The sequence below is a fragment of the Monodelphis domestica genome, chromosome 3, assembly GCF_027887165.1.
Source record: "Monodelphis domestica isolate mMonDom1 chromosome 3, mMonDom1.pri, whole genome shotgun sequence".
NCBI classification, from domain to species: Eukaryota; Metazoa; Chordata; class Mammalia; order Didelphimorphia; family Didelphidae; genus Monodelphis; species Monodelphis domestica.
Window position 1 is genome coordinate 86,297,690 of NC_077229.1, and position 26,912 is coordinate 86,324,601.

General features: G+C 45.5%; 1 protein-coding gene and 1 long non-coding RNA gene across 4 annotated transcripts in view; one reads left to right on the top strand and one right to left on the bottom strand.

The window, feature by feature from the left end:
- The window catches only part of NCAN (neurocan), a 75,950-nt gene that overhangs the window by 13,361 nt on the left and 35,677 nt on the right, over positions 1 to 26,912 (bottom strand). For all 3 annotated transcript variants that reach the window (XM_007489199.3, XM_003340735.4, XM_007489198.3), the window contains exons 10-14: positions 4,858 to 4,974; positions 2,864 to 2,977; positions 1,416 to 1,574; positions 884 to 966; positions 245 to 389 (exon numbers count right to left, since the gene is read on the bottom strand). In XM_007489199.3, the coding sequence (XP_007489261.1) occupies positions 245 to 389; positions 884 to 966; positions 1,416 to 1,574; positions 2,864 to 2,977; positions 4,858 to 4,974 (618 nt within the window). The remainder of the gene's footprint in view (positions 1 to 244; positions 390 to 883; positions 967 to 1,415; positions 1,575 to 2,863; positions 2,978 to 4,857; positions 4,975 to 26,912) is intronic.
- On the top strand, positions 15,612 to 20,742 carry LOC130458276 (uncharacterized). Its single transcript, XR_008917392.1, has 2 exons — positions 15,612 to 15,728; positions 19,526 to 20,742. It is a non-coding gene; the product is annotated as an uncharacterized LOC130458276 (long non-coding RNA).

Consider the following 26,912-nt stretch of genomic DNA (forward strand, 5'->3'; position numbering starts at 1 on the left):
CAGGGAAGGAAAGGGACATATGTGGAAGGGAAAAGACTTACCCAAGGTCATATAACCCAAAACAAGAGCAGAGATAGGACCAGAACCCAAGTTCCGCGACTCCCAGATCAGAGCTCCCTGTATTCCACCATGGGTCTTCGGATTCTATCCTTTTCTGGATCCCCCAGTATGGCCCTCTCGCCCCTCTAGCCTATCCCACCCCTTTAGCTTCCCGGGGTCTTGTGTCTGGAGCGGCTGCTGTTACCTGTGCCTTTCTTACAGACGTAGGGAAGGTTGTAGTTACAGGGGACGTCGTTCCAGCGGCCACTCTCATGGGCCACCATCACCACACAGTCTTCCCCACCTGCAAAGAAGTTATCTGGCTGCTTCTCCCGCCAATTTTCATATTGCTGTTGGGTCAGAGGAAAGGGAGAGTGTCAGCCCTATCTCTGTTAGAGAGAGAGAGTTCTTCTGTTCTTTACATCCATTCTGGCTTAGGATGCCTCTCCCAAGGCCATTGCCAAACGTGGAGAGTCCCTGTTTAGCCCTTAGCTCCCTGGAGAGGGGAGAGAGAAACCATGGCTCTTACTTCTTTCTTGCCCTAGGACTGGCTTCAGGACCACAGGCTCCCACTGGGAATTTTGGTTCTCAAAGGGACCTTAGACAGCATCTAATTCCCTACTTTCACTTTATAGAATAGTCCTAGAGGAGGGAAGTGATTTGACTGGAACTCTGTTCTTTTGACTCTCAGTTTAGGACCCTTATACATCCTCATTCCCTTCTGCCATTCCTATAGCAGCTGTACTCCTCCAGAGAGCCCCAGACTCAGTCCCCTTTTCCCCAGGGCCAAATCAGGGGATTCAGACCTTGCTGCCACTCACTGACTCCCCCTCTTTCAGCTCACCAGGCCTGTGTTGTCTGTCCACTGGAAATCCCGCTCCACAATCCGGTCATTGAGCCCGATCCAGGTGTTCTCATGGCCGAAGCCTAAGGAGGGAGGTGCCCCAGCCCAGGGGATGGGGGAACAAGGCCATCACTGGGGATCTAGGCCAGTGGGATCCCCCATATGCCCAAGCGGAGTAGGTTAGGGGTCACCATGAATCCCACCACCTGAGGAGAGTTTGTGCAGAGACCACTGATGAGCAGCCACTGTGCCAGGATTTGGGGGTCCTTGGATTCAACCACAGCAATAACAGTGCTTTTTTTTACAGTGCTTTAAAGCTTACAACACACTTTTCTCAGAGACCTCTGAGGCAGGAGATAAAAGAATCCTCCTCATTTTACATCCAAGGAAACTGAGGCTCAGATTGATCCAGTCACATACTGAGAAGCGCTGCCTCTGATTTGACTGGATCTTCCTGGCTGTTCCTCCATCTCCAAAGGTCCCACCCAGGTCCCTCCTCCCCATTCCCAACTCCAGGGTCCCAGGCCCATACTATTGATAAAGCCATGTTCCTCAAGAGAGTGGATACTGGTGAGGTGGCCAGCTCGGCGGCGGCAGTCTCTCTCTGCATCCTCCCAGGCCCGTCGGTGGGCAAAGTATCGATAGCAGTGTCCCTGGAATTTGTGCCAGCTGTGATCACAGCCTTCTGTGTCTGGGGCCAGAAGCGGGAGGTGATATTTAGAATCCCTGACCTGGAAGCTTCTACTCTTTCACCCCTCATCCAACCACTTCCCCACCTACCCAAAGCTTGGGCCCCAAGAAGCCAAGGCACCATTCCAAAGTTACACAGCAAATGATCAGCAACTGGAATTGCCAGGCCCAGCTCCCACCCTCCACCAGCTCATGAGGGCTCAGCTTCTTCCATCCATCCTATCCCCTCTCAATGGCCCAGCCAAGTCTGGGGGCTTAGAATATTGAATTTCTCTTGCTGGAATATTTCTAGCATCTGGCAAATCCTGAATGAATCACAGATCAAAAGATTTGGAGGAGGTCATCACTAGAAGAGACCTCACTGAGGAGTCCAAATTCCTCATTTTACCAAGGGAGAGCCTGCAGATGGAGTTAGAGACTTCTCTGAGGTCACATAAGTAGCTAAAGGTAAATGGGGGACTGGAAACCAACGTCCCCGACTTTCATGCCAGAGCTGTCTTCACTGTACCATATTGCCTCTTTGGGGGGCTTGGATATTGAGTCACAGCTGCTTTCTTCTCAAAAGACCCCAATTCCCTACCTGCAGGAACTAGAAACATGGATTCATCCAACCACCCAAAGCCTTCTGAGCCCCAGACCTTTATTATACTTTCATACAAGCTTCCTGAGAATTTCCCATCTTTCCTGGGCTCCCTATAGCCCTTTCACGAAACTCTCACCCCCTAATGGTGCCTACTTTCCCTCACCGATCCCCAGTCCCCCTTATGGTACCTCATTCCGTTCACCAAGTTCCATCTCCCACATAGAGCCCCAGTTCTTCTCACTGCACCCCCTCATCAGTGAGCCCTTGCCTCTCCATCCTCCTTCCCCTTAGTGAGCCCACTTTCCTACAGTGACCCACTCTCAATTCACTGTGTCAGAGAAAAGGGGGGATGCTTAAGGGGAAACCATTTGGGGTTCAGAACTCTGTCCCCTTTTGAGGGTCATTTCCCTTTCCTTCTTTCTTGATACCTTGCTTGAGTTAATTCCATCTCCTCTTCCATACTGAGCCAGAGGCAATGGCCACCCTGGGGATCCTCTCTTCTCCCTTCCAGGGCTGGTTTCAGGTTGCTTTTAGCAAGGTCTAAGATAGCAGTAAATGGGATGGGGGAGGGAGGAGCATGGAATCTTATTCCCTTTGGAGAAGGAGAGGTGGTGCCCAGGGTGGACTGGTGGGGGGCTCCTGGGCCTTGGACTGGACTGGTGGGGCTCCTGAGGTGGGTTGGGGTAAGGATGAAGAAACGACCTCACCTTTGTCACAGAGGCTTCCGCCATAACTGGGCAGACACAGGCAGATGAAGGAGTTGACTTCATCGATGCAAGTCCCCCCATTTAGGCAAGGGCTTGACAGGCAGTCATCGATATCTGTGGAGGAGACGGTGTCGGGTTCAGAAAGCAGCCTCCTTTCCTCCCTCAAGCCTCCTCCTCCACTTCCCTTCAGCCCCCAGTTCCTGAGCTATGCCAAAAGCAGAGACCATGACCCTGCAATCTATCCCCTCCCCCTGGGTGGCTTTCCAGCAGATGGAGAAGGCAGCTCCATAAGCAATTAGCATTAATTAGGGCCCCACAAGAGCTGCCAAGAATAAGCAGGCTCTGGGCAGGAGGAGGGAGGGGATGGAGGGGCCAATGCAGGCTTCAGGCAGGGAGGGATATAAGTCTAATGCATCCCCTCCACCCCCAAAACTCTCCAGGATTGAGGCAAGAGCCAGATTCTGTAAAGAATCACAAAACCACAGAACGTTAGCACTGGACCATCTCCTCCAATCCCATCATTGTACAGATGGGGAAACTGAGGCCCAGGGAGGGTCTTGCCCCACCCCAGGACACACAGTAAAATAATGGCAGAGCGAGGACTAGAATCCTGAGGGGAGGGGGACAGGCTCCAGGGTCAAGAATTCAGAGAACAAGGCACAGTTCTGTCCCTACACACCCTCATGGAAAAGGACAGTTAAGTCAGGCTTTCATCCCTCTGTCTGGTCTACTCTGTGGCTCCCAAGGGTTTCCTTGGAGACATGGCAGCACTGAACTGGAACCACCTCTAAGAAGCTTGCTGCTTGGTTGGTGAGAGTGTTATAGAGGTTGATTTATCGGAGGGTGATGAGGCAGTATAGGGGAGAGGAAAAGAGGGTTGCATTTGGAATCAGAAGACCCCAGTTCAAATCCTGCCTGTTTATGTGATCCTTAGCTTTAAAGTGAGGGGTTGGGACTGGATGGCAACTAAGGTCTCTTCCACCACTAGAGTGAAGATCCAATGATTGGGCTGCAGCCTTCTTTGGTCCGAATTGTTCTTTGAGTCTCCAACCTCATGAAGTAGTGGAAAGGGCACTGGTTTTGGTCTCATGGGATCACAGAGTTGGAAGGGCCCTTAAGTGTAATCAAGTCCAACTTCTTCACTTTACAGATAAGGAAACTGAGGCCCACAGAGCAGAAATGACTTGTTCAAGGTCATACAGAAAAGAACAGAAGAAGCTGGGATCTGAATCCAGGTGCTTCTGACTCTAAATCGGTTGTACCAGGTATTCTTACAAGACCTGAGTTCAAATCCCAGCTGTTTTCTTTGCCACCTATAGGACTTTCAGCAAGGCACATCCCCTGTTTCCTCACCCATAAAGTGAGAAGGGATTTCTAATGTTTTTTCTAATGCTCCATTCTATAATCTCGAAAACTCCATGTTATTTGCAGTCAGTTTTGTGCTGGAGTGGCTTTTGAGAGCCAGTGGTTAAATCACTGGTCAGAAATCAGTAAATATTACAAACCAGGCTTGGTTTGTTGTTTTGTTGACTGTTTAGACTTAATAAAGTGATGGGGAAAATGTTAAGAAGGAAGATTAAACTTTAAAATGTGTTGTATGCCTTTCCCCACTCCCTAGAAAGTTGGTTGTTAAATGTTTACCAACGTATTTCTATCTGCAGCTGAACTCTTCAATATCTTCATGATCTTTACTTGCTGGTGGATGCAGAAGAGAGCTCTGAACTTGGGGGGCAGAGGGGAGTCCTGATCCTGATCCATGTCCTGTTCTGTCCTCTAACAGGCTGTGTGTGCATAGGCAAGGCTTCCTGTCTCTGATCCTCAGCCTCTTCCAAAGGTCCCCTCTGAGTCTAAGGGTCTGTGGTTGCCTAATTCATCTGGCTGGCTCCCCCTCAGGCTGCATGTAGGCTCCAGAGGACAGGAGTCAGTCTCCTTCTTCAAGATGGCGGGTGGTACATGAGTTGGCAGAGAGGGCAAAGTTTCAAGAAGACACTCACCAATCTCACAGTTCTCCCCCGTGAAACCATGGTCACAGCTGCAGCCAAAAGTACTATTATTGGCTTGGCACGTGCCTCCATGAAGGCAAGGATTGTTCTCACAGGGGTTGGCTGGAACTGGAAGACAGAAGCTTGAGAGTAAGCAGGGGCGCCTACCTGCCCACCTCAGCCCAGACCCAATTCCAGCCACTTGGCCTCCATGAATCCTCAGAATGTGCCAATGGTAGCCAGAAGAGATGATCTGAAAGTCTTGGTGGGATGATACCAGCCTGCAAGTCTGCTTCTCTCCCCCATCCTCAATGACTCTGCCTTTGTCCTCTCCCCAACAGAACGAAGGCACAAGCTTTTCTTTTCTTTTTTTAAAGCCGTACTTTATGTCTTAGAATCAATACTGTGTATTGGCTCCAAGGCAGAAGAGTGGTAAGGGCTAGGCAATGGGGGTTAAGTGACTTGCCCAGGGTCACCCAGCTGGGAAGTGTCTGAGGTCACATTTGAACCCAGGACCTCCAGTCTCTAGGCCTGGCTTTCAATCCACTGAAATACCCAGCTGCCTTCCCCTGCCCAAACAAGCTTTTCTAAAGCACCTCCTATGAGCTGGGCATTGTGTTAGATGTGGGGGATACAATAAGGCAATCCTTGCCCTCAAGGAATTCATGTTCTATGAGACATAGGTTTGGCCCAGGGTTAAAAAGGTTCTTTTTTTAAAACTTCAATTAAGAATTTATTCTCTCTCCCCTCTCTCTCCCTCTCCTTTTCCCTCTCCCTCTCCCTCCCTCTCCCACCCCCTCTCCCTCCCTCTCCTTCTTCCTCTCTCTCTCTCCTCCCCTCTCCCTTTCCCTCTCCCTCTCCCTCTCCCTCTCTCTCCCTCTCCCACCCCCTCTCCCTCCCTCTCCCTTTCCTTCTTCCTCTCTCTCTCTCTCCTTCTCCTTTTCCTCTCCCTTTCCCTCTCTCTCCCCCTCTCCCTCCCTCTCCCTCTCCTTCTTCTCTCTCTCTCTCTCTCTCTCTCTCTCTCTCTCTCTCTCTCTCTCTCTCTCTCTCTCTCCTTCTCCTTTTCCTCTCCCTTTCCCTCTCTCTCCCCCTCTTCCTCCCTCTCCCTCTCCTTCTTCCTCTCTCTCTCTCTCTCTCTCTCTCTCTCTCTCTCTCTCTCTCTCTCTCTCTCTCTCTCTCTCTCTCTCTCTCTCTCTCTCTCTCTCTCTCTCTCCAACATTGACAAGAAAAAGAAAACACTTAGAACCCTTGTAAAGATAACAAGTTGCAAAACAAATTCTCTTGGAAGGTTCTGAGCACAGCTTGCCCCGAAATGACTCCTCTTCCAGAAGATCACTCCCACCCCATTCCCAACATGCCACCCCCCTTTCTTATCTGTACTCTTCTTTTCCCCTGGGAACAAGCGTCCCAACTCTGTCTTGTTTGGATTCCAAGAAACAAAATTAACATCATCACTACCGCCATCACGAATGAAAACACAACTGTCATTTAAATGACATTTTAGAGGTTTGCAAAACTCTCTAAAGAAATGATCTCATTATGGCTTCTCAGCTACCCAGTGAGGAAGAGAGCTGCAGTGATTTATCATGCCCATTTTACAGCTGGGGAAAATAGAGGCCAGCTTCAAAGCCAAGTCTCTTCTGGCTCCAGATTTGATAGGCTTCCCTGGGAGTGTCACTGAAGTGAGGATGGGGGCCATCTTTCTCTACTTAGTGGTCACTTTCTTAGCTCTCTTCCCCCACAGCTGGGCTTCAGGCAATCTGTCTCCCTGTACCCTGGCATACTTTTTTAAAACCCTTCCCTCTTGGAATCAATACTGTGTATTGGTTCCAAGGCAGAAGAGCGGTAAGGGCTGGGAAATGGGAGTTAAGTGACTTGGCCAGGGTCACACAGCTGGGAAGTGTCTGAGGCCAGATTGAACCAGAATCTCCCGTCTCTGGGCCTGGCTCTCCATTCACTGAGCCACCCAGCTGCTTCCCTGGTATCCTTTTGAGAAAAAGATAGACAAAACCCATCATATAATGATTCTGATGCAGGTCCTGCAGGAAGAAATGGCCCTTCCTTTGGGATGACTGCTGGGACAGTACAGGGCCACAGCTGTGTGTTTTTCTCCCCAATCATAGGCCTGTAGCCAAGGGACCACAACTCTGAATCATTCTGGATGGAACCAGGTCTCTCTGAGAGGGCTGCTGGGAGAGATACTCTACTGAGATTTTGATGACCCATCCTGGGAGAGGTGAATTTGGGGGGGTGCTGTCACAGACAGTCTCCCAATCAGACACACACACACACACACACACACACACACGTACGCACACTCATTCTCACACACTCATACACACTCACATCTACCCTCACACAAACATGCACACATTCACATGCACTCACACATGCTATCACACACTCACACACATACACACACAATCTCACCATCACCTGGGCACTTACACCAACAATGGGGGGGACCCTTAGAACACTGAATGTTAGAACGCAGAGGAACCTCAGGAACATATTCCATGTCAGAGCTGCAAGGGTCCTGAGCAAACAGAACATTGGAATTTGGGGTCCTTTTCTCTCCTGCCTCTGCCAGAGGTAATGGCTAGACGGGGGAAAGTCTGGGTGATGGTGGAAGGAGGCAGTATTCCTTCTCTGGCCCTTAGCAGCTAGTTTTTGCTTCCTTCCTTGATTTCTCTGATCTGCTCCTGGTCATTTCCTTCCCTCACACTGTCCGGCATTTCCTTCTTCCCTATTGTCCACACTGCCCAGCACCCACGGGCGGCTCCTATCCCAACCCAATCCAGTGACCTCCTCTCCCACTACCTCCCGTCCAGGCTCCCAATGCTGCCACTCCTTCAGCAGGCGGCGTGGGCCCCACAGATGCCTCAGCAGATGGCATGAGCCTGGGCATCAATTACTCCTTCTCTAATTAGTTGACTGACTTTAAGCCATCTCTCCCCCGAGGGAGATCAGCATTCTGGCCTGGCCGGAAGAGTATCTAGGCAGGGGGGAGGGAAGGGGGACCCAGCTCCCCGTAGCTCAGTCCTTTCATGTTAGGGAGACACAATTGTTTGGCACCCGTGGACTGGGCAGGAAAAAAAAGGAGTTGGACTTCAGACTCACAGGGTGGGAGATCCCTCTGCTGACCCTAAGCTCGCCTCCCACCACAGGCAGCGGTGTGGGGGGTATAAGGCAGAGCTGACCCTCCCCAGCCCAGAGGGGCAAGGAGAGCTCCAGAAGGTTCTGTCGCTTGCCCAGAGCCCTTTCCTCTCTCAGCAGCTCAGCCAAGAACACATATGCCCTATTTCTCTTCCCTTTCAGTCAATTGTTATGATAAAAGGGTGGAGACTGCCAAGGAAATCGATTCCACAGTCAGGCATGGCGTGTCCTGTCCCTCCCAGGGATTCAGAGGGACACAGAGACAGCGATGCAGAGGAGGCAGGTGATCCAGGGCAGTCTACCATCTGTGCCCCCCATGGCCCCAGCTGTGGAGATACAGGAGCATCTGTGGAGGTTCTTCTTTAAACCTCACTCTATGTCTTAGCACTAATTCCAAGAAGAGTAGCAAGGGCTAGGCAGTTGGGGTTAAATAATTGCCCAGGGTCACCCAGCCAGGAAGTGTCGGAGGCCAGATTTGAACCCAGGTTCTCCCAACTCCAGGCCTGGCACTCTATCTACTGTGCTGCCTAGCTGCCCTACTGTGGAGGTTCCTCAGGCTTTCCCTGAACCCCTGATTTTAAGCACATCACATATGTGGGAGTTAGATGCTATTATTATACCCATTTTATAGAGGAGGAAGCTGAGGTGGAGAGAGGTAAAGTGACTTGTATAGGGTCACACAGTAAGTATCGGCGTAGAATTTGAACTCAGGTCTTCCTCAGTCCAAGACCAGCACTCTACTCCATAGTGTACCACCCATGATATTGTGTAAGTATCTAGGGTGATGGATGGCATCTGTGACTGAAGCTATAGATGTGACTGAACATTCAGCCACTTGTTCTGAGGCTGACAGTGTCTAAGACTGACCTTCCCATTGCCTGCGTAATTGTGTGTTTCTCAAAGAATCCTCAAAGCCATTTCCATAAGGTGGCAACATGTAGATCTGAAAGGGACTTGAGAGATAATCTAGCACAAAACCTTCTTTTCTTGGATGGGGACCTGAGGCTTGGGGAGAGAAAGGACTTGCTCAAGATCACACAGGTAGGGAGGATTCAAACCCAGCTTCTTAGCCTTGAGATTCAGCCACCTTTCCAAGACACCATCCTGCCATCCATCTCCAGTCAAAGATAACTCTAGGGCGAGACTTCTTGGCTTGGATTTCAGGGGGCTCTTCAACTCGGATGGAGGAGACAACGGCATCTTTACTTCAACATAATTAGTTCTTGTAATCTTAAGGATTTCGGTTTGTGACTTTAAAACAGGATTCTTTTTTTTTTTTTTTAACTCTCACCTTCTGTCTTAGAAGCAATACTGTGCATTGGTTCCAAGGCAGAAGAGCAATAAGGGCTAGGCAATGGGGCAAAGACCAGGGTCACACAGCTGGGAAGGGTCTGAGGTCAGATTTGAACCCAGGACCTCTTGCTCCAAGTCTGACTTTCCATCCATTGAGCTACCCAGCTGTCCCCTAAAAACAGGATTCTGAGAAGGGGGCTGTGGGCTTCTCTAGACTGGTTGCCCCTGGCATCTAGGACACAGGAAGCAGTCAAGAACCCCTGCTCTAGGTCACAAGTCCCTTGGAGCACCAGCAGGCTGGAGAGAATCATGTACACAGGGGCTGTGCTCACACATGCTGCTGAGCCAACATGTGTGTGTGTCCAGGTCTGGTCTGTGTCTGGCAAGCATGGGCCCATGTGGGAGGCTTGTGGAGCCACCCTCTCTCACCTGCCCACGGAACTGCAATGACTCAGGCGCTCTTTCCAGCGCTGATTACTATTTTCATATTCATTTGCATTTCTGCCAGGAGAGACTGTCTGTAGCTCCCTAAGTTGCTTCACACCCTTCCCCCATATGAAGTTTCCTTCCACCCCACCAGCAATGGGGCCAAAAGACTGCTTCTTCCTGCCTGCTCCACAGGGGCTTAGCAGGAGACCAGTGGGACACTGGAGCCGTTGGTCTCTAAGATCCCTTTCTACCTTGACTACATTCCATGCTCTAAGTTCTAAGAACCCTTCCAGCTCTGATATGCTCTATTCTATATTCTATGGCCTCTTTAATGCTCCTTCTGTGTTCTAAGTCCCTCCCAGCTATCACATTCTGTGTTCTAAAGTCCCTCTTAGTTCTGACATTCTGTGTTCTAAAGTCCATCTTAGTTCTGATATTCTATGTTCTAAAGTCCCTCACAGTTATCACATTCTATGTTCTAAAGTCCCTCCTAGTTCTGACATTCTGTGTTCTAAAGTCCCTTCTAGCTATCACATTCTATGTTCTAAAGTCCCTACTAGTTCTGACATTCTGTGTTCTAAAGTCCCTCTTAGTTCTGACATTCTGTGTTCTAAAGTCCATCTTAGTTCTGATATTCTATGTTCTAAAGTCCCTCCTAGTTCTGACATTCTGTGTTCTAGAGTCCCTCTTAGTTCTGACATTCTGTGTTCTAAAGTCCATCTTAGTTCTGATATTCTATGTTCTAAAGTCCCTCACAGTTATCACATTCTATGCTCTAAAGTCCCTCCTAGTTCTGACATTCTGTGTTCTAGAGTCCCTCCTAGTTCTGACGGTCTGTGTTCTAAAGTCCCTCTTAGTTCTGACATTCTGTGTTCTAAAGTCCATCTTAGTTCTGATATTCTATGTTCTAAAGTCCCTCACAGTTATCACATTCTATGTTCTAAAGTCCCTCCTAGTTCTGACATTCTGTGTTCTAAAGTCCCTTCTAGCTATCACATTCTATGTTCTAAAGTCTCTCATAGTTCTGACATTCTGTGTTCTAAAATCCCTCCTTAGTTCTGACATTCTGTGTTCCAAAGGCTTACTCAGCTCTGACATTCCTTGTTCTAAGTCCTAAAGGCTCTTCCAGCTCTGATATACTATTTTCTAGATTCTATAGCCTCTTTCAATGCTGACATTCTGTGTTCTAAGTCCCTTGCAGTGGTCACATTCTATGTTCTAAAGTCCTTCTTAGTTCTGACATTCCATGTTCTAAGATCTTTTCCAGTTCTGACATTTCATATGCTAAGAACCCTCCAAATAATCACATTCTAAATTCTAAGTCCCATCCAGCTCTGATATTCTGTGTTCTTACTAAAGCTCATCCCTCCACCATAGCCTTTAATCAGACTCCATCCAGCCTCCTTCAGAGCCACATTACAAACCTCAGCAGTCTTTGCTGCTCTTGATCACTCCCTTCTCCTGGACATACAAAAAGACCCCACATTCTCCTGCTTCTCTTCTAACTCCCATTAATGGGTATGTTTCCCAAAGATCCATCCTGGGACTCTTTTTCCTACACTTTCTCCTTTGGCAATCTCACTCATTCCCACCACTTGGTCCTACCAACTCTTTCCCAGAAAACTCTAATCTCAGTCTCTCATCTCGGCTGAGCCCCAGCCTCCCATCTCCAACTATCTTCAAGAAGTAGCTTCACTAGAGAACCACAAAATTGTGTATATCCTTAGCCACAGCAATACTATTGCTGAGTCTAATTCTAAGGAGATCAGGGGAAAAGGAAATGCTCCAATATATTTATAGCAGCTCTTTTTGTGGTGGCGAAGAACTGGAAATCAAGGATCTCCTTAATTGGGATTAATTGTCCATTAATTGGGGAATGACTAACCAAGTTGTGGCATATGATTGTCACAAGAAACAACAAGCAGTTCAATTTTTTTAAAACCTAGAAAGAACTACATAGGATAATGAAGACTGAAACAAGTAGAACCAAGAGACCATTATATATAGCTACAGATTTAATATTTGGAGAATAATTTGTGAATGTTCTCCTCTAGAGAATGAACTGAGAAGTGGAAACAGGAAAGATGCCATCAATCTACTTTGTCAGATGTTGCCTTCTATGATATAGGAGGGGAAGGAGGGGCTGAATAAGATAAATATAAAGAAAATATTTCTAAAAGAAAAATATTTACATGCAAAAAAAGAGAGAAGTGGTTATACAGATGTCCCAACAGCACTTCACACACAATATGTCCAAATCTGAGCTCATTCCCTTTCTCTTTAGACTCAGTGTCAATAGCACTCTCCAACCTCTCATTTAATCAGTCTACTTTGTATATGACCCTTTAGAGTTATCTTTAATTATTTGTTCTCCATCACATGGAACAAGACACTTAATCTGTCCCAGACTCAATTTCTTCTTCTGTAAAATGAGGATGTTGGATTAAATTACTCCTACATTTCCTTTGGTTCAAAGTCTATGATCAATGTGTTTTCATAGACCATCAGTTACTAATCCATAGCATTTACTGAGATTATGGTGTGGGGGCAGCTAGGTGGCTCAGTGGATAGAGAGCCATGCCTGGAGTCTGGAGGACTTGGGTTCAAGTCACAACCCTATTTGTCTGATCATTGGTCTCCTCTCTTAAGAGTTGTTATTTGGGGCAGCTAGGTGGCTCAGTGGATCTAGAGCCAGGTCCTGGGTTCAAATCTGAACTCAAACACTTCCTAGCTGTGTAAGTCACTTGACCCCCATTGTCTAGCCGTTACTGCTCTTCTGCCTTGGAACCAATACCCGGTCTTGATTATAAGATGGAAGGTAAGGGTTTGTTTGTTTTTAGAAATATATTAGAAATATATATTTAGAAATAATAGAAAATATTTTTCTATGTATTTTCTGATTTTAAAAAAATGTGTCCATAGCTTTATGATAGTCCTGGCAAAGATGCAAAATTTAGCTAAGCTACAATAAAACTTGCCCATCTGGAAGGTACAAGTTAGTAGAGAATAAGACAGAGCATTAATTATATTATACCACAGGGCTATTAAGTTCATTAGAGAGTTGTAAAATGAGGTGTTCTGTGAGATTTGAAGAAGAGTGTTACCAACCAGGGAAATTAAGAAAGACTTCTTGGAAGAGGTAGATTTTTGGGTTGCCTTTTAAAAGAATTTAATAAGAAAAGTTGGGAGACAAGGGACACTTCCCAGACTGGGCAGAGGCATGGAAGTCTGGGAGTGCATGGCATGGTTTTGAGTTTTAATTTGAGGAAGGGGGAGTGTCATAAATGTGTACAATTTGGCAAAGAGTATGTGGAAGGGAGTGAAACATGATAAGGCTATTAAGACAATCCTTTCTAGGTCTTGAATGTCAAAGAGTGACTTTTATTTGGAGGCAATAGGGAGCCACAGCAGGGGAAGGATGTAACTTGATTATGCATTAAAAAACATTTCTTTAGAGAGGAATGAAGGATTAGCTGGAGAAAGAAATGAGTATGGGGTAGGGGGGCTGCACTGGGATGATGGCAATGGGAATAGAATGGAGAGAAGGGATGTTGTAGAGAAGGAGCTGATAGGACTTGGTAACAGAGTAGGTGTCAGTGTTGAGACGAAGGAAAGTGCCAGGGATAAACTCGAGGTTAATGCCATAAAAGACCAAATGAATGGCAGGTTCAGGAGGAAACTTGAAGAGCTCGGTTTTGGACATGTTGAAGTGTCAGTGAGACCTCTGGGTAGATGGAGACCTCAGTTAGAAATGTGGGTCTAGAGTTCAGAAGTGCGGTCACGACTAGAGGCATCGTGTAGATTAGGGAGTCATCTGCAGAGAGGTAGACAGGTCTTTGGTGAAGAGACACTTTAATGGGTTTGGAAAAGGATGAGGAACAAAAGAAACAGTTGGGGGTGGGAGGAACAGGGAGGTAGGAGTAGAACCAGGAGAATGTACTGCTTCTGAAGGCAAAGAAGGAGTGAGTATTCAGTTAGAGGGGTTGCTCAAAAGTGGGCAAATTTGCAGAGAAATCAGGAAATGATAAGGCTTAGAAAAAAGTCCATTTTGGATTTGATGATTATAAAGTTACTGGTGACTCTGTTGGTGTTAAGTTGTTTTTTAAGTTGTTTACTACTCTGCATGGCCACAGTTGGGGTCTTCTTGTCAAATATAATGGAGTGGTTTGCCATTTCCTTCTCTGGCTCATTTTACAAATGAGGAAACTGAGGCAAATGGCATTAAGTGACTTAGTCAAGGTGACATAGCTAGTAAGTGTCTGAGGCCAGATTTGAACTCACAAAGTTCAGTCTTTCTGACCCCAACTGCTGACTTTAAAGAAGGTCATTTTGGTGACCCAATGAAATGTTATAACTCCTCTAGTACCTAGCACAGAAACAGAGAAGTTGTTCAACGAGTGTTTGGTGAATTATCTGAAGGAATGATTGAAGGTTCCCTACGGCTCTAATATTAGATGTCTTAAGATGATTCATAGTTCTAACATTCTATGTTCTATATTCTACAGTCCGTTCCAATTCTGCTATTCTTTAATGCTATGATTTTTGGTGAAATTCTGGCCTCTGCCCCAAACAATGCATCACCACGGGGTCCAATTCCATCCTAAATTTTCTGCCTATGGTGTGCATGGAACATTTGGTCTGCTAGATTGGATGGCAGGAGTCTTGGGCTGGAATTCTAGGGACCGAGGTCTCATGACCTTTTTCCCCTAGGAGAGTCAAAGAGAAGTGAGAAAAGAGGAAGCAGAAGGAGGAATTATGTGTCTACTGATCCCTTGGGAGAGGAGCATTTAGATATTGTCAGTGACCTGACCCATCACTGAATAATTTATGCCCAGAGCTATTCTAAGATGGAAAGTGTGACTGTCATCTCTCAGCACAAGCTGAAGCCTGAGAGTTAAGGGTGTGTGTGTGTGTGTGTGTGTGTGTGTGTGTGTGTGTGTGTGTGTGTGTGTGTGATAGAGAGAGAGAGAGAGAGACAGACAGAGAGACAGACAGACAGAGACACAGAGAGAGAGACAGAGTCAGAAAGAGACATAGAGACACACTCAGAAACAGATAGAGACAGACAGGACAGAGAGACAGAGAGATACAGAAAGAGACAGAGAGAGACAGAGAGAAAGATACAGAAATAGAGACAGAGATATATACAGAAAGAGAGACAGAGGAGAGAGACAGACAGACAGACAGATAGATGGACAGAGACAGAGAGACACACAGAAACAGACAGAAGGACAGAGAGAAACAGAGAGACGGAGGGGGGGGGGGAACAGAGAAGAGACGCAGAGAGAGAAACAAAAAGAAAGAGCCAGAGACAGACATAGACACAAACAGATACAGACAGAGAGACTGGTGGAATGGGAAAACTTGTATCTGTTCAGGATGGCAGAGAATACGCATATTTAAAATGTGGTTATCTCTAGCTTGAGGGTGAAACATGCCTCCATCCCTCCCTAGAAAGAGAGGCTGACATGGCCCCTGTCCTGGAGGCGTCCCTGGTCTAAGGCCTAAGCCCAGGTCCTGCCCTCATGGATGGAGCTGGCTTGGACAGTAGACTTAGGAGTCATGATCCTGACTCCCGGGGAATCTCCCCTCTGAGGAGGAAGGAGATATGAGCCTGACCTTTGCGGGGTTTCTGACTGCCGGATATCATTCCTGGAGGAATACTTGATCCCATAGGAAGGTACAGGCCCAGCCCCAAGAGCCATCTCCCTCCCCCCTGAATCCTGGGAAGGGGAAGCTTGAAAGCTTGAAGGATGAGCATTTTGGAGGCTTTAATGAGGATTAACGGAGCCTTCATTCTAGGCAGAAGGGGGTAGTAGGCAGGGAAAGAACTTTACCATGCCTGTCCAAGCTCCGTGCCAAGATTCCTCTTCCGTTGCCATGACAACGGCAAGAGGCTGCCTGCTGGCTCGAGGAGAGTGGAAGGGTGGGCTGAGCTGTGGTTCTGAGCAGTCAGTCAGTTCTCTTTCCCCAACAGGTCTTTGTCCCAAACACAGGGCTATGAGGTGAGCGTGGGTCAAAGCCCCTGGATGCTCATCGGTGGGGTCTGCCATCTGGGAGTGGGAGAGGAATCCAGGGGCTCCCAGTACTGCTGGGCTTGGTCCCTGGAGAAGACCGTGGCCCCTTCAGGGCCAGGAGTGGCCGCATGGGTACCATTATCCATCCCATTCTGGAAGGGTGCTTTCCCAGGGGAGGATAAATGACTCCAAGAACCGACAGACTGGAGGAAGGAGTAGATGGGCAGAATGAGAACCAGTGGGAAGACAAGCAGGGGAGGAGAACAGATACAGATTCTGCTTCATGTAGACAAGGACTTTCTTACAAACAAAACGGCTCAAGAATAGAACGTTCGGGTCTCCTGGCCCGAGTGAATTATTTCCCAGTCTCGAAAGAGCCACTGAGCGGATGCCAGTGATCGCTGAAACACAGTGGAGGGCTGCCACAGGACTAGAGAAGAGAAAACACCTCCGTTTTCCAAAAAAGGAAGCCAATACAGTCTTCAAACTATAGGCGTGTCAGAAAAGCATTTAACAAAGTCAGGAAAACTTTACAGATTGCATTAATTGTGCCTCAGATATATTTCATTGGTAATGGATACTACTGATGGGCCTTTAGGTTGAGATAGAAAGAAGCTGGGGAATGGATGATTGTACAGTAAGAGGACTTTGGAAATGGACACAATAGGGGCACCCCTCTAGCACAGTGGATAGTCCAGGGGACCCGGGTTCAAATATAGCCTCAGACACTTCCCAGCTGTGTGACTCTCTGGGCAAGTCACTTAACCCCCACTGCCTAGCCCTTACCACTCTTCTGCCTTGGAGCCAATACACAGTATTAATGATTCTAAGCCAAAAGGGAAAGGTTTTTTAAAATAAGAGTAATTTACAAGGGCAGCTGGGTGGCTCAGTGGATTGAGAGTCAGGCCTAGAGATGGGAGGTCCTGGGTTCAAATGTGACCTCAAACACTTCCTAGCTGTGTGACCCTGGGCAAGTCACTGAACTTTCATTGCCTAGCCCTGACCACTCTTCTGCCTTGGAACCAATATCCAATACTAATTCTAAGACGGAAGGTCAGAGTTTTAAAAACAAAAAAGAGTAAATTACAGATAAACCCAGAAGGAAGGCCCTAAAATTAAGGACTGGGAAAGGTTTCTGGTAGAAGATGGAACTTTAGCTGAGCCTTGAAAAAAAGGCAGAGAAGTCAGAAGATGGAGATGAGGAGAAAGCCTTCCAGACACAGGGGACAGCTAGTGAAAATTCCTGGAGTGGGAAGATGGAATGCATTGTCTGAGCAGCAACAAGGAGGCCATTGTCACTGGACAGAAGAACATAGGAGAAGGGAGGGAATAAGGTTAGAGGAGCCACAAAAGGAGGAAGAAGCCAAGTTATGAAGGGATTTGAAGGTCAGAGGCTTTTCTATTTGATCCTGGAGGAACCACTGGAGTTTATGGAATGGGGGGGGGGCTGCCAGGGCCCAACTTGTGCTTTAGGGAAATCAATTTGACACCTGAGTGGAGGAGGAGGGGAGGGAGGGGAGAGTTGAGGCAGGGAGACCAGCCAGCAGACTGTTGCCTAGTTCAGGGGTGAGGTGTTGAGGATGTGTCCCAGGCTGGTGGAAATGTCAGAGGAGCAAAGGGGGCATTTGGGAGAGATATTTAGGAAGGTAGAAATGACAGGATTGGCAATTGATTCGATAAGGGGGTGAGGGTGAAACATGGAGGAGGACATCGAGATGACAAGCCTAGATGATTGGGGGCAATGGTGGTACCTTGGACAATAATAGAGAAGTTCAGAAGTGGGGGAGTTTGGAGGAAAAAATAGAGTTCGGTTTCAGATATATTGAGCTCAATGAAGAAACTTTGGGAGCATCTAGTTCAATACATCTATTAGGCTAGATGCTCCCAAAGTGGAAATGGGAGGCAGGAAAGAGTTTAGAGCTGGACAAATAAATCTGAGGATCATTTGCATAGAAATGATACCTGAAACCATGGGAGCTGATGTGATCGACCAGTGAAACAATATACAGAGAGAAGAGAACCAGGGTCCAGGATGGTCCATGGAGGACACCTCCAGTTAGGGGACATGACCTAGATTAAGACCCAGCAAAAGAAACTGATAAGGAGTGGTTCAAGAGGTAGGAGGAGAACCAGCAGAAACCAGTAACACAAAAAACCTAGAGAGAAGGGAATACCAAGAAGAGATTACTGACACTATCAAAGGCTTTAGAAAAGTCAAGAATGAGGATTTGGGGGCAGCTGGGTAGCTCGGTAGTTTGATAGTCAGGCCTAGAGATGGGAGGCTCTGGGTTCAAATATGACCTTAGACACTTCCTAACTGTGTGACCCTGGGCAAATAACTTAACCTCCATTGTCTAGCCCTTACCACTCATAATATGGTTCTAAGATGTAAGGTAGGGGTTAAAAAAGAAAAAGAGCATTGAGAAAAGGTCATTAAATTTGGCAATTAAAAATAAGTAATGAATAAATTTGGAAAGTATAGTTTCAGTTGAGTGAGGAGAGCAGAAGCCAGATTACAGAAAGTTAAGAAGAGAGTGAGAAGAAAGGAAGTAGAGGTTTCTATTATAGAGAACCTTCCCAAATTTAGCCACAAGAGAGGAGAGATATTGGAAAGTAGTTAGTAGGAATGGATGGATCAAATGAGGATTTTTGGAACATGGGAGAGACATCGGCATGTCTGTAGGTGGTAGAGACATATCCAAGAGATAAGGAGAGACTGAAGATAAGTGAAAGAATGGGGGTGATGGAAGGGGCAATATTCTGGAAAGGGTAGGATGGAATGGATCATTTGTGCATATAGAGAGGTTTGCACCACGTTGGGTGAGACAGGTGAATAGGAGATGGTGGTAGAAGACATTCAAGTGGTATGAGATGAGGTAGAGACAAAAGGGGGATCTCCTAGAATGGCCTCCATTTTTTCAGTGAAACACCTAAGACTCTCACCTGAGTGGGGTGAGGTGGGTGAGAGGGAGTGATGGAAGGTTTGAGGAGGGATTCAAACATTTGGAAAAATGAGCTGGTAAGTGGTATAATGAGTCAATTGTTGTTTAGCCAATTAGTGGTGTCAGACCCTTAGGGACCCCATTTGGGATTTTCTTGGTAAAAATACTGGAGTGAATTACCATTTTCTTCTCCAGCTTCTTTTACAAATGAAGAACTGAGGCAAACAGGGTCAAGTGACTTGCCCAGGATGAAACAGCTAGTAGGTGTCCAAGGCCACACTTGAACTCAGATCCTCCTCACTCCAGGACTGGTACTTTGTCCACTGCATTACCTACCTGCCCTAGTGAACCAGCTAGGTGGTATAAAAGAGCTGAAGGATTGCCTGGCTTTAGTAGAGGCCCAGTTGGAATTATTTAACAAATTTGTAATAGGCCTGGTCAGCCCAGTTTTGCGATTTTCGAGTGATGATGGGAGTAATATAAGCCTGGGGCTTGGCAGAGCAAGGTCAACTATAAGCTAAGGGGAAAGAGTGCTCAAGCAAAGACAGTGTAGAGCTGACCTGGTTCTCTGAGGGGTCAAGATGGGAAATGAAGGCAAACTGGTCCAAGAGTGATGGTCTGAGAAAGACTTGAGGGGTGGAGGGATTGGAGGTCACAGTAAGGACAAAGAACAGGGTTTGGGATTACAAATCCAAGGGAGGGGTGGGGTGACAACAGATTGTGATAAAGGGAAAGTTATGTTAGAGATTATTAGCATCCAAGACAAGTAATTGCTATCCACACTCAAAGTACAGCTTAGTCTTGATTGTAAAGGGGTTTGAAGACTCTCTCTCTGCTTTCTAGGTTATTAGGAAGAATGAAGGGTTTCTATAAAAACCCCAAAGAAGGATTTCAACATAAAAGCAAAGAACAAAAAGGATAGGAAGAGGCAGACGGGAATCCTGACCTATGTTTAGAGACAGGAGGATGGGAAAATGTGACACAGAAAAGGAAAGGAAGAAAGATCACATTCCACTTGGAACAAAGGCCATCTGAGATGCTCATCCTCTAAAGAATGATTATGTGGAGCCCTCAGGTGAGAGGTCTGCCAGTAAGGGTCAGAAGATACACAGACATGAATCATGTAACCATGGAAAAATATTCTAAATTAATTAATTAAATAAAAATTTTCAATTTAAAAAAAGGAAGATAAACAAGTGGAGAGGGGAGACTGGGGGCTTCCAGCTGGGGGGTGGGCATAGGATCATAGATTTGGAAATGGAAAGTACCTTGGAAGCCCTTCATTTTACAAATGAGAAAACTAAGGCCAAGAGAGGGTAAGTAATTTGTTCAGTCAGTCCTGTAGTAAGCAGCCAAATAATGACTCAAACCCAGAACTTTTGACTTGGCACCCAGTAAATGCTCTGTTTGTTTCTTGTCTGCCTTGGTGCTTTTCCCATACAGGAGCACCCACCGAGGGAGCCATATGATTTGCTGAAAATAATAAGAGATAAGTCTGCTTTCTTCCTGGGCCATGTATCCATGGTGATAGAGACTTTCCCAAGACCTGTCAAACTTCATGACTCCCGTCTGATTCTGGTGATGGATGGGAGCACCATGATCCTAGAAAGCATTGCTAAGGACTTGGCCAATAAACTGGGGACCTTGGTGACTCGAATGATGTTTCCTCACCTATCCTAATCAAAGGCCCAGACTTCAGAAGAAAAGGCAGATGTAGGAAATCAACAGGCAGTTAAGAAGATGACATCTACGAGGAAGATTTAGATGTCTGGACCATAGCTTAGAAATTAGAAATAAGGAGCTCCTGGCTAGAAACAATTGCTTTTAACCAGGCTTGGTTAGAGTGCCTTGCCTGTTGTCTTGCAAATCTGATCAAAAGGACTTTTAGATGAAAAGGCAGGAGGAGGGAGAATACTACCAATATGTATTCACTCAGTCAGCCAGCATATAATGAGGAAGAAAAGCAGTAGAGATACCTAGATATTCCTAGGAGATAACATATGGGAAAGAAGCTAGCAATAAAAAGCATAGCCTCAGAAATCCATTCTCAAATATACAAAGGATTCTCTTTATTTTTTTTTTTAATTTTTATTTATTTATTTAAACCCGTACTTTCCCTCTTAGAATCAATACTGGATCTTGGTTCCAAGGCAGAAGAGTGTAAAGGGTTAGGCAATGGGGGTTAAGTGACCTGCCCAGGGTCACATAGCTAGGAAGGGTTTGAGGCCAATTTTGAACCCAGGACCTCCCATCTCTAAGTCTGGCTCTCAATCCACTGAGCCACCTAGCTGCCCCTAGGGTTTCTCTTTAAAGTAAGATAAACTAGTGATCCTAATGCAAGGAGGAAAATCTGACCTTACAGGTATCAGTATGACTTGGTAGTATGGGTACCATGCCTGAAATATAGTTCTGGGAGGGGCTGCTACTGAAAAGGGACAGAATCAGGGGCAGCTGGCTGGCCCAGTGAATTGAGAGCCAGGCTTAGAAATGGGAGGTTCTAGGTTCAAATCTGACCTCTGATACTTCTTAGCTGCATGACTCTGGGCAAGTCACTTAACCTCTTCCCCCCCTCCCCCCATTGCTTAGCTCTTAGTGCTCTTCTACCTTGGAACCAATACACAGTCTTGATTCTAAGATGGAAGGTGAGGGTTTAAATTTTTTAAAAAAGATACCATGTACTCATGTGGAGAGATCTAGAAAGTAGAAGGAGTTAGCAAACATGGAGCAGAACATTTGAGTGAACAGCAACAGAAACAGAAACTGAAGAGAGAGTTTTGTAGAGGTATATTACAGACCCCCTTGGACCAAACAAAAGAAAGAGATGAGACATCAGAAAACAGACCACAAATCTGGGACGGTGGCACAGTATTTGGCCTTCAATTATCCAAACATCTGTCTGAATTCTCTCTTTGCCTAGAGCACAGAGGCGATTAAATTCTTGGCTTGCTGATTTGCTAATTTCATCCTCAAAAAGATGTAGGAGCTAAGAGGAAGAGGTTCTATTCTGGATCAAATCTTCTATAATAAGAAGAAACCAGTTGCTGAAGTAGCAATGAGGGGAATCTTGGAGGAGAGGAACCGCTGCATCTTAGAATTTTATAATAAAGCAGGAAGGAAAGTTGGCCATTGTTTGATATGCATCCTTGGGGCGCCTTCAAAGGGTTCCAACATGGAAGAGTTATGGACACCATGAACTAAAATCCTCCAGGAAAAGTCAGTGCAGAAGGGATGAGAAATTCAAGAATGGAATTCTGAAGATACAAAGAGAAACCATTCTGAGGAGGCAGAAAAAAGAAGACCAATGTGGGTGCACAGGAAACTCATTGACCTACTTGGATTGTTAAAATACACACCAAGAAGACGAGGACAAGAACAGGCAATGGAGGATGAATGCAATATTCTCGTGGTCCTGTAAGAACAGTGGCAGGAGTGCTGAAGCTAAGAATGAGCTGAGACTGGTATGGAAAGTTAAAGACACTTAAAAGGGTTGGAGGGCTTTTTTTTTGTGGTTTAGTTTTTCTTTCTATATTGGGAATAAAGGAGGTCAAAGAAAAGATGGAACCATTGTTGAGAGGGGAAAGGATGATAATAATAGGCTACAGTGAGAAGCCAGTGCTGCCCAGTCCTTATCTGACTTCTGTTTGCTCTGGCCAGGAGAATGATCTTTGGACTGGAAAAGGAAAACCAAAAATAACGAATATGGAGTTAATCGTCAAGATAACTAAAGAGATAATAGGACCACAGATTAAGAACTAGAAGGGCTCTTAGAGGTCATATAGTCCAATCCCCTCATTTTATAGAGGAGGAAACTAAGGCCCAGATAGGTTGCATCTGGACCAATGTCACCCAGATAGATATTAAATGCCTAAATTTGACCTCAGGTCCTCTGACTCCAAATCTAGGTCTTTTTCTGCTCCGCTAGGCTTATAAGGCAGCTAGTTGCCCTTGAAAAGTCCAAACCCCCAGGTCTTGATAAATGAAGTATAGCCCATAGTACGGAGAGAGCTAGAGGGTGTGATTGCTGAGTCACCAGTAATTTGTGAAAAATCTTAGAGAGCGGAAGAGGACTGGACAAGGACAAAGGTTGTCCTAATTTCCCAAAGAAGGTAGAGCAGAAAATAAAAACAGCAGGCAGCTTGAGCTTGACTTCTATTTCTTATAAATTCTAGAGCATATTATTGAAAGTGTAAAGAGTGACCAGCAAGAAAAGGAAGTGATGATCAAGAAATCGACAGAATTTCATTTAGAACAGGTCTTGGGGGTGGTTAGTTAGCTCAATGGATAGAAAGCAAGACCTAGAGATGGGAGATCTTGGGTTCAAATCTGACTTCAGATACTTCCTAGATGTGTGGCCCTGGGCAAGTCATTTAACCTCCATTGCCAGCACTTACCACTCTTGCTTTGGAACCAACAAATTGATTCAAAAACAGAAAGTAAGGTTTAAAAAAAGAAAAGAAAAGAACAGGTCCTGTCAGGTTAGCCCTATTCCCTTTTAATTTTTTCCCCCAGTTACTCTATCAATAATCCTCTACTCTATAAATTCTAGTGGCTCACTATCACCTGCAGGATCAAATATAAAATCCTCTGTTTCTCATTCAAAGCCCTTTATAACCTGATCCCTTTCTACCTTGCTAGTTGTCTTATACTTTACTCTCTTCCAGGTGTTCTTCAATCCAGTGCCACTGGTCTCCTGGCCTTTCCTTAGCTAAGACACTCCATCTCCAGACTCCCAAGTGCTTTTATTGTCTGTCCCTCAAGCCTAGAAACCTTTCCCTCCTCACCCCCACCTCCTGATTTCCCTGGCTTCCTTCAAGTCCCAGCTAAAATCTCACATCCCCATCCCCCTTAATGCTATTAGCATTATTATTATTATTATTATTATTATATTATATTATTATATTATCTCCCCTCTGTTTATTATCTCCAGTTTATCCTTTATATAGCTTTTATGAACTTTGTTGTTTTCATGTTGTTGTTTCCTCCTTTAGATTGTGAGCTCCTTGTCAGTAGGGACTTTTTTTTTTGCCTTTGTATCTCCAGCACTTAGCACAATGCTTGCTGTGTGTGTATATAGTAGCTGCTTAATAAATGCCTGTTGATAGATAAGGGAAATACTGTAGATACCTACATTTTAGTAAAACATCGTATGAAGTCTCTCACGTGGCCAAGATGGAAAAATGTGGGCTGGATAATAGTGAAATCAAATGGGCATGTTGCTGAATGAAGGTGGAGGAAATCACAAAACCATGTTGATTCGGGCCACTACAACTTAATGTTCATGTTCATCTAACTTGGGTCCTAAGGGTGGACCTGAGCTGGGTGGCTCAGTGGGTTGAGGGCCAGACCTAGAGATGGCAGGTCATAGGTTCAAATCTGGCCTCAGACACTTCCCAGCTGTGTGACCCTGGGCAAGTCACTTAACCCCCATTGTCCAGCCCTTACTACTTTCCTGCCTTGGAGTCAATATTGGCTTTTATACCTCCCTAATCAATACACTATCCCACTTACCACAAGTCTCTTCCAAATGTTTTTATCCCTCTTTGAAACTCCCTTAGTTCCTCTCCTTCCATCTTCTCAAGTAACAAGTTTGCTTCATATTTTTCTGAAAAAATTTGAGGCCATTTGCTGAGATCTCTCTTCTTCCCTTCTTTTTCATCTCACATTAGGAAGCTTCCCTCTGCCACTATGTCCTCAGTCACCTTTATCTCACATGAAGATACAGCCAGCCTGCCTTGCCAAAGCAAACCCCTCTACATGAACAACTGATTCCATTCTATCCCATCTTCTCCAGCAGATCGCCTCCTCTATCATCCCTACTCTCACTTATCTTCAATCTCTTTCTGTCTACTGACTGATTCTTTACTTCCTACAGAAATGCCCAAGACTTCTTCATTCTCAAAAGACTTTCATTTGATCCATCCATCCTTGCTAGCTATTTTCCTACATCTCTTCTTTCTCTTATGGTTAAACGACTTGAGAAGGCTGTCTGTGTAAGGTACCTCCACTTCCTCTCCCCTCATTCTCTTTTTAACTTCCTCTATTCTTATTAATGATCTCATCATTCAACTGAAACTACTCTCCAAAAATACCAATGAGTTTTTACTTGCCAAATCGAATGGCCTTTTCTCAGTTCTCATTCTTCTTGATTTCTCTGCAACCTTTACCATTACCCTCTTCCCCTCGATATTCTCTTCTTTCTAGTTATTTTTGATATTGCTCTGCTCTAGTTCCCCCCCTATTTTCTGGACCACTCCTTCTTAATCTTCTTTGCTGGGTCTTCATCCAAGTCACGCTTGCTAACCATAGTCATCCTACAAGGCTCTGTCCTGGACTCTTTTCTCCTTCTATACTATTTCACCTGGTGATCAAGATTCAATTATTATCTCTATGAAGGTAATTCTAATATCTGCTTATTCAGCCTTAGTCTCTCTGCTGACCTCCAATCTCATATCTCCAACTGCCTTTTGGACATCTCAATCTAGATGTGTGGGATGAGATTTAATGTATATTTTTCAGAGTAGTATTTGACTTGTAACCCCAATTTTCCAGACCCCTTAGTATTACTATTCTTTAGACTAAAACTATCCCCCCACCCCATAAAATTTTTAGTTTTCCTGACCTATTTTCAAAAACCTTGAGAAGAATGTCAAACTATAAGAGAAGCTGAAGGAAGGATAATATAGTGAGTTTCAAAAGTATCTTTTTGTCCTAGGCTGGGAACCCCATGATAGTCATGGGTTTTTCTTGATTATGGGGGTCTTTAGGGGTACATAATGTTGAAAATCACAATCAAGACTGTGAAGGTCATAACCCCTTTCTTCTGTGGAATTGGACAGAGGGAAAGATGAGAATCTTCCATCAGGATTACTATAAAAGTCTGTGATTGTACCTAGAAGAAGAGAGGACATTTTTGCCCTGAGCAAGTCATTTGGGTGGGCAAAATCCCTTTACCTCCCCTTTAACCCGTTTTCTCCAAATAATGCCACTTTTCTCTCCCAGCATCTTATTGAGTCTCCTATCTGCTCATCAGAGTGGTTTCTGGGGGTTCAAGACTCCCCAGAATTCTACTCCACACATGGATGTCCTATAAATACCTTAAACTCTTTGTCTAAAACTGAACTCAATCTTTCCCCTCTAAACCTTCCCCTTTTCCAATCACTGGAACTAGCACTGTTGAGGGCACCACCATCCTCCTAGTCATATCCCAGGCCATATTCTGATATACAAAATAGAGAAAATTACAGCTTTTCCATATGTATTTTTCCTTGATTAGACTTCACCTAGAGTATTGGGTATAGTTCTAGGTGCCACTTTTAGGATGGTTAGGGGAAAATGGAGACCATCTATAGGAAAACCAGTAGGATTGTGAGGGAATTGAAGACTATTACATAAAATGAGAACCTCTGAAGCCCTTCCAACCTGAGGATTCTAGAATTCCAAATGGATTTCCTTTGCGAGATGATGAGCTCCTTGTAAATGGAAGAGAGATATTATGTAGGAAATTCCTATGTTGAGTAGGTAGTGGGATTAGATCCCCTTTGAGGTACCTTTTGGTTCTGATATTTAGCATCCTACAAAATTAATCCCTTGGGGTAGAAAAAGGGGGTCTCCTTCTGCTTAGCTGTTGCTAATCTCCCACCAGAAGTCAGTGTGATGGCAAAGGTTCTCAGGAATTCTCAGCTTTAGAGATCTCTGGTTTTCTCCCCTAAATTAAACCATCTGAGTCATAAAACAAGAGAACTAAGGCTCAGGAAGGAGCAATGACTTATGGAAGGTCACACAATGAAGAGAGAGCTAGAGCTGGGACTAGAGAGGCAGAGCCAAGATGGCAAAGCAGCAAGGAACTCTCCCTAACAAAACTCTGCCAAACAGATCTAGAAAACATACATCAGACTGCATCCTGATTGAGAAATCCAAGAAAAAGTCACAATGAGTCATTTTTCTAGCCCAGGTTGGCAGAGAAAGAGAGAGACTGGGAGGACTGTTGACAACAGGGACAGGGTCTGGCCAGGAGTGAAAACATACATGAAACATTCCAGTGCCCAAAGACTGACGGATAGAGGCTGTGTACTCAGGCAAGACAAGATCTCCAACCTTGTACCTTGACCTCATGCAAGGTGCAGAGTAGGTGCCAATTGAAAGTTTTGCTACTCATTACCCAGTTCCAGCTCATAGATCCAAAGCGGACTGAGGAAGAGAACCTGTGCCCAGGCATGGTCCTCTAGGATGA